The 16,884-nt window shown below is 35.8% G+C and overlaps 1 protein-coding gene across 1 annotated transcript in view; it reads left to right on the forward strand.

Annotated features, from left to right (window-relative positions):
• SOS1 (SOS Ras/Rac guanine nucleotide exchange factor 1) overlaps positions 1–16,884 on the forward strand; it is a 50,693-nt gene that overhangs the window by 15,458 nt on the left and 18,351 nt on the right. The window contains exons 7-13 of the mRNA XM_034427491.3: positions 159–269; positions 359–457; positions 3,256–3,383; positions 4,047–4,702; positions 11,563–11,644; positions 12,909–13,031; positions 15,699–15,802. Coding sequence (XP_034283382.1) covers positions 159–269; positions 359–457; positions 3,256–3,383; positions 4,047–4,702; positions 11,563–11,644; positions 12,909–13,031; positions 15,699–15,802 — 1,303 coding nt within the window. The remainder of the gene's footprint in view (positions 1–158; positions 270–358; positions 458–3,255; positions 3,384–4,046; positions 4,703–11,562; positions 11,645–12,908; positions 13,032–15,698; positions 15,803–16,884) is intronic.

Raw genomic sequence — 16,884 nt, forward strand, 5'->3', positions numbered from 1 at the left:
TGAATACTTCCTACCTATATATATATCTTTGTCAGAACAGGGATAACTTTTCATTAACTTAAAGCAATGATATATAGATTCATGAATGTTTGAATGTATGTTGACATGATAATTTGAAGCAATGAGATAGTTGAAATATTCTTCAAATCTTTCTTTAGGAGCTAGCATTTGATCCTTATGAATCATACACTCAAGATATTTTACGGACTGGCTTTCATGATCATTTTCTTAGCCAGTTATCAAAGCCTGGAGCAGCCTTCTATTTGCAGGTATGTTAAGTAATGCATTTGTATAATGGATATTGTAGGTATCATAAGGCTTACTTGTAACACTGAAATACTTTTTTTTTAATTTCCAGTCAATTGGATATGGTTTTAAAGAAGCTGTTCAGTATGTTTTACCTAGGCTACTTCTAGTACCTGTTTACCATTGTCTTCACTATTTTGAACTTTTAAAGGTAAGAAAATATAATTCCATCTAATATTTATGAAGTTTTCAATAAACCGTCAGTGGTATATTCCTAAAGGAGTTCTCCATTTTCAGGAATTTCAATATGTATGTTGAGCTCGATACTGCTAGTTCAATAGCAGAATTCATAAACTAGGGAATGAGGAAGAAGAATTTAAGTGTTCTCTTCATGTGTAACCAGGCTGTTTCTCATTATGATTTGTATCATATTAACTAAAATTTAAAGACAACTCTCTTTTTTTATTGTTGCTTAAAGACTTCAAAATTTGCTAAATGTTACTTTTATCAGTGTTATAAATTCAGAGTTTGTTTCTTATTTATTTAGACTTACATTCCACATTTCATCCAGGAATACATGAGACCCTTCCCCATTTTTTTCTCAGAAACATCCACTCTGAGAAATAGATTGTGCTGAGAAAAGATAACTGCCCCAAAGTCATCCTCAGCACTAAATCTCCCTGCTTTTACTCTAGCAGTTTTACAACACTTTCTTTTCTATGTTGAAACTCTAAAAAATCCACATGTAAGAAAAATAAATAGTATACTATAAATCTAACTATACTCTATTTTAAAAGTTGTTTTGTACTTTTGCAGTTTTCTTATTTAGGTACCAGTTAGTGTTGCTGTACAGTACTTTGTACTGTTGATTAGAGAGTTGATTGCAGAAACAAAGGTGTTTTTTTAAAAACGTCATGATTTATTAAGGAGATGTCTGCTAGGCAGACTATGTGTAGCCTTCAAAATTCTCCTGTCTGCCTCAGAACTTCTCCTTCTAATTCCTCATAAGACAAATTACCACTGCTCTGAATTTCTTCTGTTGCAGTCAATAAAAATAATACGTGCAGTAATCCTTTTAGACACATAAGCATTAGCAGAAAAAACTACTAGATTTGTGAAGATCCAAAATAAAGTGAATTTGCAGTGAAGAATTGGTTCATTAAAGACCGCTCTGCAAAAGCGGAACCAAGGATCGGCAGAATGAAGAGCCAGCAAGTAGAATGAAGAGCCAGCAAATTATGGTCTTCATAATTCCTTTCTGGACAAGGAGAGGACTTGAAATCGCCTGCAAGTATTCCATTGCTTCTTGTAAGGAGACTCCAAGATAGCTGCCTCCCGTGGATTTAGAATTCTGGCAGACAACAAATAGCCACCTTGTTCAAACCATAATTGGCACCTTCAGAATTTACATACTTTCTTTTCTAATCACTTTTGGAAATTGCTTATGAATTGGTTTTTAGCTATTAAGAATCTTTGGATCACAAATTCTGAAAACACTGGTGAGTTTCCTTCAAGTCTCAGCAAAAGTTTTTAAGAACTTCTTCTGAATAAGCAAACTTTTTGGAAAGTTATATCCAGATGATTGCAATAAGATTTGGAATTAATTATAATAATCCTGTTGGAAAATGTTTTTGTTTTGAATTCTTCTAAGAAAAAAACATAATAGTATGGGACTATGAAGGTTTGGATACTAGAGGGAATTAGAAGGAACTTACAATTACAATTAAAGGAGAATCACACTTACTAGACTTACACTTATTAGACTTACTAATACAAAATGAGACAAAATATTTCAACATTAGACATATTGACGGATTTTTTTGAGCAATGGATCCAGAAGTTAATTTTAAAACTTGTCTGCCTCTTTAGATAGACTATCTCCATAAAAGATATTATGGAAGAGGAACATGTTTTACTGGACAAAAACTGAGACCGATCTGAAAGTGGATTTAAAAATGACAATCTGCAAAAATGATGTGGAAAAGGATCAACATATAACAGAATCTAGCTGATGTCTTAATAATGAAAAGGGATATATAAATAACAAATCAGGAGACTGACCTGGATAATTTTCCTATATTGGATTTACAGAAGAGTTAAACCTTTAAAGAATTTTGTGAGAAGGACAAAAATGAAAATAAATCAAGTTCTAGGACATGATTTGAAAGGACTAAAGATCAAGATTATTAAAAGTAAAATGGAGTTACTTTTTGGATCAAGATTAAGATACATATGTTGTTGTCTCTGATAATTTTTAATAGTCTTTTCGTGATCAGGACTGAAAGTTCAAGATTTTAGGAATTTGCTTACAGATAATCTTTTCATGGGAAGAAAAAGATTATTTCTTGTACTTTAAGAAAAGATGATAAGTTAGTAAAATTGTTTATATTTGTTATGAATCTTCTGAGTCATGAATAAAGATTCTTTTTTATCTTTTATATTATTTGTTTTTCTTTCTGCAACTTCTATTTTTTCTTTTTCCTTTTTCTTTTTCGGTTGGTATAATTTTTTATCAATATAATTATAATTTTAATAATTATTATTTTGAAAAAAAATCCAAAGCAAAATGAATTGAGAGGATTTCAATGCTGTTTTCTCCTCCTTCCTACCCACCTTCCTACCACCACTTCGATTCCTTTCCCTTGTCAATGTTATTTCTCACTTCCTGTAAACCCCACCACCTCAAACTGGCCTATTAAAAGGGGCCTGATCTGATTATATATTCTTTTGAGACAGAGAGCCAACAAGGAACTGGTGTAGTGAAAGATGTGCTCATTTTTCATCCATTCTCAAGGCTGTATCTGGCAGTGCTGTGTGAAGAATATTGATTTTTCCATATAAACACCAGGAAATTTTACGTAGATAAATTATCCCTTTCCTTTCATAGCATTATTATTTGTTAGATTATTACAAACATAACTACATCAAAAAGAAATGCTTTCCTCTGAAAGCTAAAAACTGATCTGTAAGATTTTATATTTATATAAATTGTTCCTCTCCTGTTCATAGCAATTAGAAGAGAAGAGTGAAGATGAAGAAGATAAAGAGTGCTTGAAGCAAGCAATTACAGCCCTGCTTAATCTTCAGAGTAGTATGGAAAGAATTTGCTCCAAAAGTCTTGCAAAGAGAAGGCTTAGGTAAATGCACTTCTGTATTCTCCCTACTTTTTAGTCCTGGAGCACTGTGCAGTCGATCTGGATTTCTCAGTTTCCTTTCTTAGTAAACAACGAACAAAGTAGTTTGCAACAATATGATTTTTCAGAGGAAGTGACATCAAAGTCCGGATAGCTATTGTTTTAAAGTTGTATGTGTGTTTGCCTTCATGCTTCTAGTAAATGCATCTTGAGACTCTACTGGTAAGCAGAAAGAAAAAATAGTTTTTATTAACAATTATCCAAACAAAAATATCTTGCAGATTAATTTAGAACATTTAACAGTTTTTGTACTAATTCATTTGGTAATAGTTTAGGGCATGTGGTGAATGTAATACATAAGAATGGAAAGTAATATTCATATATTTTTATTATTTCTTAATAAAGTATTAATTACTACTTGACAGTTTAAATAAGTCTGATGACTGGAATCTGTTGATTTGCAATTACATTTTTAAGCATGACAGCACTTTCAGATCTGAAATTATCTGCATATAGTTGAAGCTAACTTGCTGATTTCTTTTCTATCATCTTCTAGATCCTATTAAACTCTTTTCCACATTAGTTGTCAACAAACATGTTATTTTTCTGCTCAATATGTTACTGTATTGTTACTGTATAAATAAATATCTTGCTCCTCTTTCAAAGTGAATCCGCATGCCGATTCTACAGTCAACAAATGAAGGGGAAGCAGCTAGCAATCAAGAAAATGAACGAGATCCAGAAGAATATTGATGGCTGGGAAGGAAAAGACATTGGACAGTGCTGCAATGAATTTATTATGGAGGGAACTCTCACGCGTGTGGGTGCCAAACATGAAAGACATATATTTCTCTTTGATGGTCTGATGATTTGTTGTAAGTCAAATCACGGGCAACCAAGACTGCCTGGTGCTAGCAATGCAGAATATCGTCTGAAAGAGAAATTTCTTATGCGAAAGGTACAGATCAATGATAAAGATAACACTAACGAGTACAAGCATGCTTTTGAAATCATTTTGAAAGATGAGAACAGTGTTATTTTTGCTGCTAAATCGGCTGAAGAGAAGAACAACTGGATGGCAGCCTTGATCTCTTTACAGTACAGAAGTACCCTGGAACGCATGTTAGATGTAACAATGTTGCAAGAAGAGAAAGAGGACCAGATGAGATTTCCAAGTCCTGAGCTATATAGATTTGCAGAACCTGATTCTACAGAAAATATTGTTTTTGAAGAAAACATGCAGCCAAAATCTGGAATCCCAATTATTAAGGCAGGAACTGTTGTCAAACTGATTGAGAGACTTACATTCCACATGTATGCAGGTAAGGAATCTTTTCAAATCTTTAAAATATCTGAGTTATTTTTTAAATATCTCTGTATACCAGTAGAACCAGAAAGGTTGGATTTGGTTTAATTTTGTTTGCTAGATTTGTCTGCCATTTGTTCAAAAGCTCTAAGGGGATAGCAAGTCAAAACATAAAAAGAATCCCTTCAATAGCAGTAAAGGCAACAACAGGTTGAGGCCATCCCATTAAAAAAAATAATAAAAAAATACCAGCAGTGTCAAAGATACAGGTACAAAAAAAATCAATCTCTGCTTTACCTTGTACCTTGAATAGGTTTGTTTGCTTCATTGGTCATCTTCTTAATTTTAAGAACATATTACCAAAGTAAAATTGCTCAGTTACTATGCCTTAGATGACGGATCATTTAATTTTGCATTAAAATATAAAGAAGCACTGAGTATCAATGAAAAATAATAAAGTACTACCACTGTTTGTTCAGTTGTAAGATGTGTTTGTAAAACTATCAGAGACAAACAGGCATTAAAGATTCATTATGTTTGTTGTCTTCAAGACTGCAACCTGCAGTGCAGCTTAAGCAAGAAGATATTTTCAAAAAAGGAATCTTATATTTCAGTAAAATGATTTTGAAATAATATGCTACAACCCATTATGTTAAATAGATAATTTTGTAAAGGTGATACTGTAACACTGCAATAAATGACTGCAGTAAAGCTGTATTTCCTGGGTCACTTGACTCAGATCATCTAAAAACTTTTGAGCATAAGATCACAATTGCTTGTGTCAAAGCTGCTCTGCTCCTTTCCTTAATTCTGTTGCTTACCAGAAACTTGTGTCTCTCTGCCTCAACAGTTGTTGCCTCCTGTCCTTCTCATCAGAACAAACTCCAGTATCATTTTTCTTGCCATTCTCCTTTCTAAATCATTTTTTTGTCTTGTCCTGTCATCCTCTCATGTTTCCAATCCTGGCTGCAACCTCCTATCTTTCTCCACTAGCCATAAATCCTTATGCCCCTCTTTGCCTCTTCTACCATGTTCCCTTTGCACATGTCTGTCCAAATGCTGTTTAAAATTCCCAGGAGTTTTGGCATGTTTATATATGAATAAAGTGAGATATAAAAATAAGGAACTGGGAGGCTGGCAGTAACAGAGCCACATTGATTGATAGAATTGAGTGCCAATTTTTAAAGAAAGATATCCTCAAACTGTAGATAGCATGTTAAGTTAGCCCTTCTGTTAACATGTTTGTTTATATTCTGAAAATTGAAGGCTAAAAGTATTTCCCATTAAAGAAAAAGAAATACAGAATTGGAAGGGGCAATTTAAGCTATCAAATACAAAAAGGAATAAGAAATAGTAAGCCAAAGAAATTAAAACATGAAATTAAAAAAGAAAGGAAAAGGAACCATAGTAAAATTAGTTTACAATAATATTCTTCACCATATATCTCTGTGCCTTTCTGTCTTTGTTTCTGATCTGTCTGTATGCTGCTTTATACATTGCTTTTCTCTGGCTTTTTAGCTCTTCGTTTTTCTGCACTTCAATTGCAATTCCATCACTTCAACTTTTTTGGGCTTCTCTTTCTTTTCAACCTGTTCATTTTTCTGTTGTGTATTTGTTTTGTGGTCTAATTTTCATTCATTGTCTCTGAATACCAAACATCTAGCATACTTTTTTCATAGTGATCATACATTCTTTTACCCAGCTCTCACTTGATAACTATTTATTTCTTGCAAGAGACAACATACTGCCCATTCCAGTATCTTTTTACCAACATTTGCATATCCTAAAAAATTTTTTTATATTTACCGTACTTTTCGGAGTATAAGACACACTTTTCCCCACCTAAAAGAGGGTGGAAATGTTGGTGCATCTTATACGCCGAATACAGCCATTTTTGGCCTCCTGAAACCCTGCTCCGCACATCCTGTTTTCATGAAAAACACGCCCGTTTTTCACAAAAACGGGATGTGTAGAGGGTTTGGGAGGCCTGCAGAGTGCTCCTGGGGGCTGGGAAGCGCAAAAACGTGACATAGGAGTTTTGGAGGTCAAAAACGGGCCCGTTTTTCGCAAAAACAGGGGCGCTTTTGCCCTCCCCAGCCCCCAGGAGCACTCTGTGGCCTCCCAAACCATCTGTGCACCCCGTTTTTGCAAAAAACGGGCCCATTTTTTGGCCTCCCAAACCCCCCATGCATCACATTTTTGCCCTCCAGAGCCTACAGGAGCACTCTGCAGGCCTCCCAAACCCTCTGCACATCCCATTTTTGTGAAAAACGGGCCCATTTTTGGTCTCTCAAACCCCCCATGTAGGGGGAGGCCTGCAGAGTGCTCCTGGGGACCGGGGAGGGCAAAAACTTTCTTCTTCTTTTTTACCTCTGATTCACCCTAACATTTGCTATAAATTAACAGCAAAGCATCACCTGCATAAAAGCTCCCCAGCCATCACATCTGTAATCACCAAAAGCATTCATTGCAAAATTATCTTTAAATAAGCGATGAAGGGAACATCATGCATATACTCTTGTTCCTTGCTCAATGGCATACCTAAGCATTCCATTTATTCATTTGTATGCTTTACTTGTATCATCTGTTGCACTCTTGCTACATTCAGAAATCAAGTTTAAATTTCACATTCATGTAAAACATTTTGTAATTCAATCCTTTTTTATAATTTTGTTTCTCTAATGCTACAGTCAAATGTAACAAAGTATTTTGGAGCAAGTGGGTGAGCTGTGAGTGCCTTCTTAATTCAAACATGTATTTTCTGGAGATTGCCAAAAATGATCTGTCCCACATTCAGAACTTATCACTCCTGTATCTTTCATTAGTTATCATAGTAGTTCATCATAAACCAATTATGTTTTTATGTTTCGGTTCATTCTATTGGCATACATCTACATATAAATAGACTCTCTTATTTCAAATTTATATTTTTCTCAGATAATCACCATACATTCACAGAATATAAGTGTTGGACTGGACCTTGGAAATCATCTAGTCCAACCTCCTGTTCAGTGTAAGAATCTACTATTGTAGCATCTTCAACAGATGATCAAACATGCCTTTGTTGAAATACCCCTAGCAAAAATCACAACATCCTCTGTCAAGTCTGTTTTATTGTGGAACAGTTCTTATATTTTATAATTTTTTCTTGATGTCCAAATGATGTCTGCTTTCTTGTAATTTAAACTGATGACGACTTGTCTTCCGAAACAATTCTGCTCTGTTTTCTGATAGGTAGCGATGGCGGCGGGTGGTTCGGAGAACCGGTAGCAAAAATCCCTGCCCCCCCTCCTCCCCCATGCCCAGCTGAGCCACAGGATCATCAGAGGCTTTTTTTTTTTTTTACTTTTAAAAGCATATTTTCTACAAAATGCTTTTTCATCTCTTCCAACGAAAAAATGCTTTTAAAAATGAAAAAAAAAAGCCTCTGATGATCGCGCGGCTCAGCTGGGATAGTCAGAGGCTTTTCAAAGCATTTTTTCTGCAATTTCTTGGCCGAAGAGGTGGTAAAAAAAATGCTTTGAAAAGTCTCTGACAATCCCAGCTGAGTTTCCTGATCGGCAGAGAGATATTTTTTAAAATGCCTCTCTGACGATCCCAGTTGAGTTTCTCTGATCGGCAGAGGCTTTTCAAAGCATTAGAAAAAATGCTTTGAAAAGGTTTTTTTTTAAAAAAAAAAAGTTGGCCACGCCCACCCAGTCACATTACCCCACCACCACCAAGCCACGCCCACAGAACCGGTAGTAACAAATTTTACATTTCACCCCTGATTCGGCCCCTATGGCCTAAAAATGACCAAAGCCCAGTTTTATCCTAATCATACCCACACTACATACCTCTAATGTGGGAACTACTTGCAGGCCGAAATACAACTTTCTGCTTCCCATCAACTAGGAGACATAAGTATTGTTCTGAGAAACCCTCAGAATGGTACATTCATCCTTGAAATGACAATGGGAGTGGGGGAAAGAAGTATTGCAAAAAGGTCTACCACTAATGAAAAATAAACTCTTATTTTATTTTATATTTTAAAGTCTTTCAAAGCAGTTTTCCCCCAAATGGCCTACATTTTCTTCTTGTTTTTTAACATTTATTTCGTCATTGTGTTTGAACAGCACTTGCACACAAATGGGTGGGAGCCGGAAATTACCATTCTCTAGAAGAACTTCCTTTTAAAAGTATTTTTGATTGTTCATTGGCCATCTGGTCTGGCTTGGGATAACAGAAATTATACAAACACTGTTTTGGTCCAAATCATTAATAGTACAAATATTAATATTACAATCTTTCACGTATATAGCTTTATGAATTTCACTGTATTGCCTTTCACTTACTAAAATCTGGACTAAGAATCTGAAAAGAGAGTCTGGCTAAACTCCAGTATACCTCTCTGCTACAGATAGAGTATAACAATTGGATTACTTTTAAGAAATCACAACCCTTGTTTCACTCAAATGTTTATAAAGATACATGTCCTAGTGCTTACTACTGTCTGAAGCATATATTATTGTAGAATCGTGCTGTTCCTTGTGTACCTAACCCTTTTGCTGCTGTTCTGCTCCTTACCTAATCAGACAGGACTGGTTCCACACTATTTATCTATCTGTCTGTCTGTCTGTCTGTCCGTCCATCATCCATCCATTGTATATGGCTGCCAAATTCACACCTAGGTGTCTCTAGATGGATTACAAACTTTAAAAATCCACAACATAAAACCCCATAAAACATCACCTCACATTGCATTAAACATGGTCTGTTTGGGATATGCTTAGATTACATGTGATCCAGCTACTGTAGCTATTTCAGGAATCTATCATTAAAATAAACTATTGTTTAGCACAATACTTCATTATGGTCAAGCAAAAACTATGGTTATAAGCTTCCAAAGAAGCCAGAATCAGGAAGCAGTTAATCACAGTGTCTAGTTACATGTAAGGATGGCAATATGTGTTGTATTTTGGGTTAACAGGATTTGATTTCCAGAACTTCATTATCCTGCTCTTAAATGTTAATGGGTCTGAATCTAGCATTTGGTAGGTAGAGGAGAGCCAGTAGCTTAGTTCCCTGGAGAACAGATGTGAAATAATTTCTTTCCATTCATGTTTTTGTTTATAATTAAAATATGAAAATTGATGGATAATGGGACAAAAAGGTCAGGGGGAATTGACTTATGAACTCTATGTAGACAGTAATAGAGTTTTTTTATTCATACTCAGAAACTTGTTTCAACTTTCTTCACATTCTGGCATGTATAATATAAGCTGCTTCTCTGTTTTTATAAGCTCCTCTGTTTCATGAGTGAATACTTCCAGTTTAAAAAAAAATCTTGCAAGTTTTTTTTTTTGATAAGGTTGTGATAGTCTATTTATAAGTTTTGGTACATTGAATGCATGTGCGTCAGCATAGCATCAATTTCCTTTGTTAAGGCATTCAGGAATTATTATTATTTTTAGAAGGTCTTTTATAGCTTTTAAAATGCCTGTGTTGAAGAGACATTTATCACAGATGGGCATCCTGGTTAATTGTGTGTATATTTGACTCAAATAAATGGCTGTTTGAAGTCTTGTAGCAACACTATCCAGTAGGAAAAATGCACTTGCTATGTAGCTACTTTGAAACTAAGATTTTAAAACATAAATATTTACATCTAAATTGACTGTAAGGTTTTGTTATCATTTGTAATATGTGCAAATGGCCAATCTTTCTCTTGGTTCTACTGCAGCATTAACACATGTTTCTTAGCCATCCATGGGCATTAATAGGTCTTTGAATGACTCTTTCTGATCATCCCTTTCCTTCTCATGCTGAAGAGTAAAAGCTAACTGGCTGATTATAATGCAGACATAATAAAGTAGTGTTAAGAGATAGTAAGATGAAATTAATTCTTATATTAGTGGGCAGAACTAGAAAACAATATGCCCCTTTTCCATTAATCAGTGAACTGAGAGACGTCCTCCTCTTCATGACTGGAGTCAATTGACAAACGCTGTTTCTATCTATTTGGTTCATCTTTCTTTCATGGGTAGGAAAAATGCTTCCAATGCTCTCCAAAGTGATGAGAAATATAAATAACTAAATGAAAACAGGTTATCTGCATAAACTATAAGATGAAGGGTTCTTTTTTTTTTCCCCAAATCATTTTCTCTCCAGACTAGTTGGGGAAGCAAAGAAAGGCAGCAACAGTAAGTTGATTTCTTGGTATGTAGTATATTAAAATAGGTGAAGTTAAATTCAGTCCTGCAAGGGTTGCCAATCATTGCAAAGATAGTGGAAATGGGTAGAGTACCTTCAACCTTTTTCCTCCAGCTTGAAACAGATTGTTTAATGTTCCCTGAAAGGGTTGTTTATTCTGAAATGTTCTCTACCGTTGCTCCACTTCTGAGATGAAGGCTAAAGACAATCCTTGCTTGTTTTCAGTTGCGCCCCTTTACAGTTCAACTCATACTGGACATGTTAGATAGGCTTGATGAGAGTTCAATACATCAGAAGGACTTCTAGTTGTCTACTTTTGCACCAAGAAGTGTGCTTTCCTGTTTAAGCATGCTTTTTATTTTTACTCTTTTACATTCAGCCTCCTGTATTGAGTTCCCTGGGAATCTAAGGAAAGATCAGTCTTCTGAAAATGCCATTACTTGTCATTAGTTTGGCTTAACAAGTCCCTTAAGTGAGAATGTCCTGAACTGAGTATCCTTCTGCTTATCTTGGATTGTTTCCTGAAATCTGTCAGGAATTAATATCCTTTTCCTGTTTCCTCAGTCATCATTAAAGCATAGTTGCTATTAAATGGTCTGCATTACATTGTAATAGCGGAGGCTTTTAGCTATCATCACAGGTCTTCCTTCATAAGCTGCCTAAGTCATTCTTTTTCTATTCTAGATCCCAATTTTGTTCGAACATTTCTTACCACATACAGATCTTTTTGTAAGCCTCAGGAATTACTGAGTCTCCTGATAGAAAGGTGAGTGAATCTTTCTGAAATACTGCCTTATGACTTTTTTTCCTTCTTGAGATTTTTTAAAGTGCTTATTCTTGAGAAGAAGGTTGTTATTTCCCCAACTTAATGTGACATATAGCCTCAGAATGAATTATTTCTCCAAGTAAATCAAAGATTATTTGAGCAAAGTTTATGATTTGTCTTAAGCTCACTTCCATTCCAGATTAATTTAATAAAAAATGAAGTAAGATAAATCAACAATCCCATACAGCAGTGTCTACAGTATGGATCAGAATTGGCAAGATTGCAGGCAGTATCACAATATAAGACAAATTATATTGTCCAATTAGTACATTATGCTAAGTCATGGGGTGTGTGTTTTTTTTAACAAAAATGGACTTGGTACACTTGAATTTCTCCATGTTTTAAATAAATCATTAGCATTCTTCACATTTCCTATTTGTATATAGGGCTTAATCAGTAAAATAATAAAATAATTTTAATAATCAATAAAATACACATTTGTATCACACTTATTTACAAATGTAAACACTTATGTTTGCAATTAAAATGCCATTGGCAAGAGCTGTGGTGGCGTAATGGTTAGAATGCAGTACTGCAGGCTACTTCTGACTGCCAGCTGCCTGTAATTTGGCAGTTCAAATCTCACCAGGCTTAAGGTTGACTTAGCCTTCCATCCTTCCAAGGTCAGTAAAATGAGGACCCAGATTGTTGGGGGCAATATGCTGATGCTGTAAACCGCTTAGAGAGGACTGTAAAGCACTGTGAAGTGGTATATTTGTCTATATGCTATTGCTATTGGTATTGCTATTCCTTTGGTAAATACATATTTGTGTTTCCCTGAAAATAAGACTGGGCCTTATATTAGTTTTTGCTCCAAAAGACGCATTTGGGCTTATTTTCCGGTTAGGTCTTATTTTCAGGGAAATAGGATACTAAAATGCATCCGTCTGGCTGATGATCTTAACTGGGGTTTATTTTGGGGGTAGGGCTTATATTACGAGCATGCAGAAAAATGCTAGGTCTTGTTTTCAGGAAAACACGGTACTTGGGATTATTGCATCTGCGGAAACTTCACACTGCGGTAACTCTCAGAATTATAATTCTATTGGGTTGTCGTCCTGTTTCCTGACTCCCTGTAACTTCCTGAATGATAAAAAAATGCTTCCCTGCATTTATTGTTGCAATTAGTATTTTCCATCTTGCTAAATTAATGTATAAATGTTACACTTAATTATTTAAGTTTCTCTTCATCATCCCATATTAGATTTGAAATTCCAGAACCTGAACCAACAGAAGCAGATCGTATAGCTATGGAGAATGGAGATCAACCTCTTAGTGCAGAATTAAAAAGATTTAGAAAAGAATATATACAACCTGTACAGCTACGGTAAGTATTGAAATGTATTTACCATATTTTTCTATAAGATGCACCAGACCATAAGACGCACATTAGCTTTAGAGGAGGAAAACAAGGGAAAAAAAGCCTGTCTCTGCCTCCCAGCATCCATCCGGTATGGCTAGCGTTCCCCAGCGGCGAGCAGCTGTGACAGGCGGAAGTGGCAACAGGCGGTGGCCAATACCACCGCCACACCAACCCCCTTCCCCCCTGCCGCAATATTCGCTCTATAACATGCACAGACATTTCCACCCATTTTTGGGGGAAGGAAAGTACGTCTTATAGTGCATATTATTTACTACATTTTTATGCAGACTAACTCCTAACTATTCTGGACAGCTCAAGGGTCTTTAGTTGACAGTGAAAATCATATAATAATTCAGGAGCTGGCAGGGGTTTTTTATGTGCAAAAAACTAACTCAATAATATGAGAGTTCATAGAAGCTTTTGTCAAGGCTTTTGACAATTTTATTTTATTTTGTTTTGAAGTGGAGAATGATTTGAGGGCCATCTTGCACCATAAATAGATGAAATCATTTCTAGGAAATAACTTCCAAAAATATGCCCATAAGGCCTGAAATGGAGCACCCTTTTGTGCATTAAACGTGTAAAATTGCATCTTAATTGTTTCTCGCCTTTAAAATATTGGTTAGGGTCCAAAGGATTATTGATGTGTCCATTCATGCACCAGAGGTGTTTATTTTAGAATTTCCTTCCTAGACAAACCTTTTTTTGTCTTTTTTGGTCTTTTCTTAATTCAAATATTAAACAGCAATATAGGTAATCCCCTGGTTACGAGTGTTCCCTTAGTGAACGTTCGAAGTTATGCAATAAGCGCCCCCTAGTGCAAACAAATATGAATTTCGCAGCACCATGGCAGTTGTTCACACTTACAAACAACCGCAGAGGCTCTGAAATATTTGTCCTGCACATTGCCGGCCAAAATGGAGCTTCTGAGGGGCAGATATTACCTAAAATCTTAGTATCCAGTGATGAGTTTTAAGTTCATATTTAACTTAATATAGACCAAATATCTATATTGATTAGGAGACAGATAACATAATGTATAAAGAGTTAATAGTTTAGTTTCCACTCTAGGAGTTCAATTTACTCAGTAATCTTACAAGATTTGTATGTAATAATTCAGTCTAGGAAAAAAATATATTGGCAGCATCACTTACAAAACAATTAGATACTTGTTCCGTTGTTGGACTGTTAAATACAAGAGTGCTTAAACTTGATCACTCAGTCTGAGAATATTAAAAGTTATATTTTCAGTTAATATTTTTTCACAGATTAGAAACTCTCATAAAATAGTATCGTATTTTTCAGAGTATAAGACGCTCCAGACTATAAGATGCACCTACCTTTTTTGGGGAGGAAAACAAGAAGAAAAATCTGCCTCTGCCTCCCAGCAATTTTCCTCCTTGCAGCAAACAGCCTGCTTTAGTTTCATTTTCAGCACAGCCTGATTAGCACAAGAAAATGAAATCTGCCTCCGCAGCAAACAGCGGAGGTCTGCGCGGCAATAGGCAATGGCAATCCCTGCATCCTGAAACAGCTGAGGGTCAGGAGGCCAATCCAACCAACAATCAGCTGCTTGTGTTAATCAGGCTGTGCTGAAGCTGAAACGGGCTGTTTGCTGCAAGGAGGTAAACTGCTGGGAAGCAGAGGCCAAAGGATGGGGGCCGGTGGGTGGGCAGGGCTACATTCGGTGTATAAGATGCCCCCAAATTTTCACTCTCTTTTAGGGGAGGGGGAGTGCATCTTCTACTCCAAAAAATACGGTACTTCTTGCAAGTTTAGAATTAAAACCTAGGTAATCCTTCCCTACTCATATCAAAATACTTCATCTGACAAAAAATACTGTTAAGAGTTAGTTGCCATTTCTCCGTCTGCATTTGTGCTGTTCATACATACTGGTTTCTTGTAACTTTGTTTTACTGATATACATTCCATGATTTTTCAGACTAACCTAGATATCAGATAATTTCATAATATGCATGTTTTTTGTGAACAGAAGAATATTTCTTGGTTTTGCAAAATTATGATTAGTATATGATTCCTTGTGATGAGGGGCTAAAGCAATGAGCAAAAAGATAATCACTTTGGGGCATTATAACAGATCCTTCATAGTCTTCACAAACTTTAACCTTGCTGCTTTCAGTTTATATATGATTGATATTGTTGAATCTTACAAAAATTAAGTTTATGATTTTGTGGTTCTAAAGAAAGACTTTTCATGAAAGTCCAGAAATTGAATCTTCTTAGTTATAGTTGCATTTCATTTCATTTCATTAGGAAATATAGGCTCCATTACAATCTTGAAACAGAATTTTTCTGTGGGAGTTCAACCTTTTTTTGTGCACAATAGACAGCCTTAGTTTTAGGTAGTGATCAGCTTGTTGCACAAATTTGCCTTTTAGTCCAAATGTTAGAACTTGAATGGGAGATTGCTTATGCTAGAAGGACCACTGTTCTCATCCTTTTCAAAGAATGCCCAGTCAGGCTCAGAGTTAAATAAGAGTGCTTATAAATCTGTGCTGCTCCTATCTATGAGTTGCTTAGTGTAAACACTCAAATTGCAGCCCTACTAATTGTTATTTAAAATATGTTTAATAAATATTGATCTCAAATATCTAACCATTTATGTTGCAGAGTATTAAATGTATGTCGACACTGGGTAGAACATCATTTCTATGATTTTGAGAGAGATGTAGATCTTTTGCAACGATTGGAAGAATTCATTGGCACAGTCAGAGGTAATTGATGACCACAAATATCTAGTACTTACATTTTCATTGAGTGTACTTTTCATACCTGTTCCTTATTAATCAAATGGATTCCATTTAATGCTATGTGGGATAGTAACTACAGTTGCAAGAAAAAGTATGTGAACCCCTTGGGATTACGTGGAGGTTTGCATGAATTGGTCATAAAATGTGCTCTGAACTTCATCTAAGTCACAACAATAGAAAAACATAGTCTGCTTAAAATAATACTACACAAACATTAGATGTTGCCATGGTCTAATTGAACATAACATGTAAACATTCACAGTGCAGGAAGGAAAAAGTATGTGAACCTTTGGACTTAATAACTGGTTGACCCTCCTTTGGCAGCAATAACCTCAACCAAACGTTTCCTGTAGTTGCAGATCAGACCTGCACAACAATCTGGAGTAATTTTGGACCACTCCTCTTCGCAAAACTGTTTCAGTGTAGCAATATTATTGGGATGTCTGGTGTGAATTGCTCTCTTAAGGGCATGCCACAGCATTTCAATCGGGTTGAGGTCAGGACTCTGACTGGGCCACTCCAGAAGGTGTATTCTGTCCTGTTGAAGCCATTTTTTTTTGTTGAATTACTTGTATGCTTTGGTTCATTGTCCTCTTGCATCACCCATCCTCTGCAGAGCTTCAGTTGGCAGACAGATGGTTGTACGTTTTCCTGCAAAATGTCTTGATAAACTCTGGAATTCATTTTCCCATCAATGACAACAATCTGTCCAGGCCCTGAGGCAGCAAAGCAACCCCAAACCATGATGCTCTCTCCGCCATGTTTTACAGTGGGGATGAGGTTTTGATGTTGGTGTGCTGTGCCTTTTTTCCTCCACGCATAGTGTTGTGTGTTCTTCCCAAACAACTCAATTTTGTTTTCATCTGTCCACAGTATATTTTGCCAGTAGTGCTGTGGAACATCCAGGTGCTCTTTTGCAAACTTCAAACGTGCTGCAATATTTTTTTTGGACAGCAATGGCTTCCTCCGTGGTGTCCTCCCATGTACTCCATTCTTGTTTAATGTTTTCCTTATTGTAGATGTGTCAACAAAAATGTTAGCATGTG

This window comes from Pantherophis guttatus, chromosome 1 (genome assembly GCF_059756535.1).
Source record: "Pantherophis guttatus breed Tessera chromosome 1, ASM5975653v1, whole genome shotgun sequence".
Classification (NCBI taxonomy): domain Eukaryota; kingdom Metazoa; phylum Chordata; class Lepidosauria; order Squamata; family Colubridae; genus Pantherophis; species Pantherophis guttatus.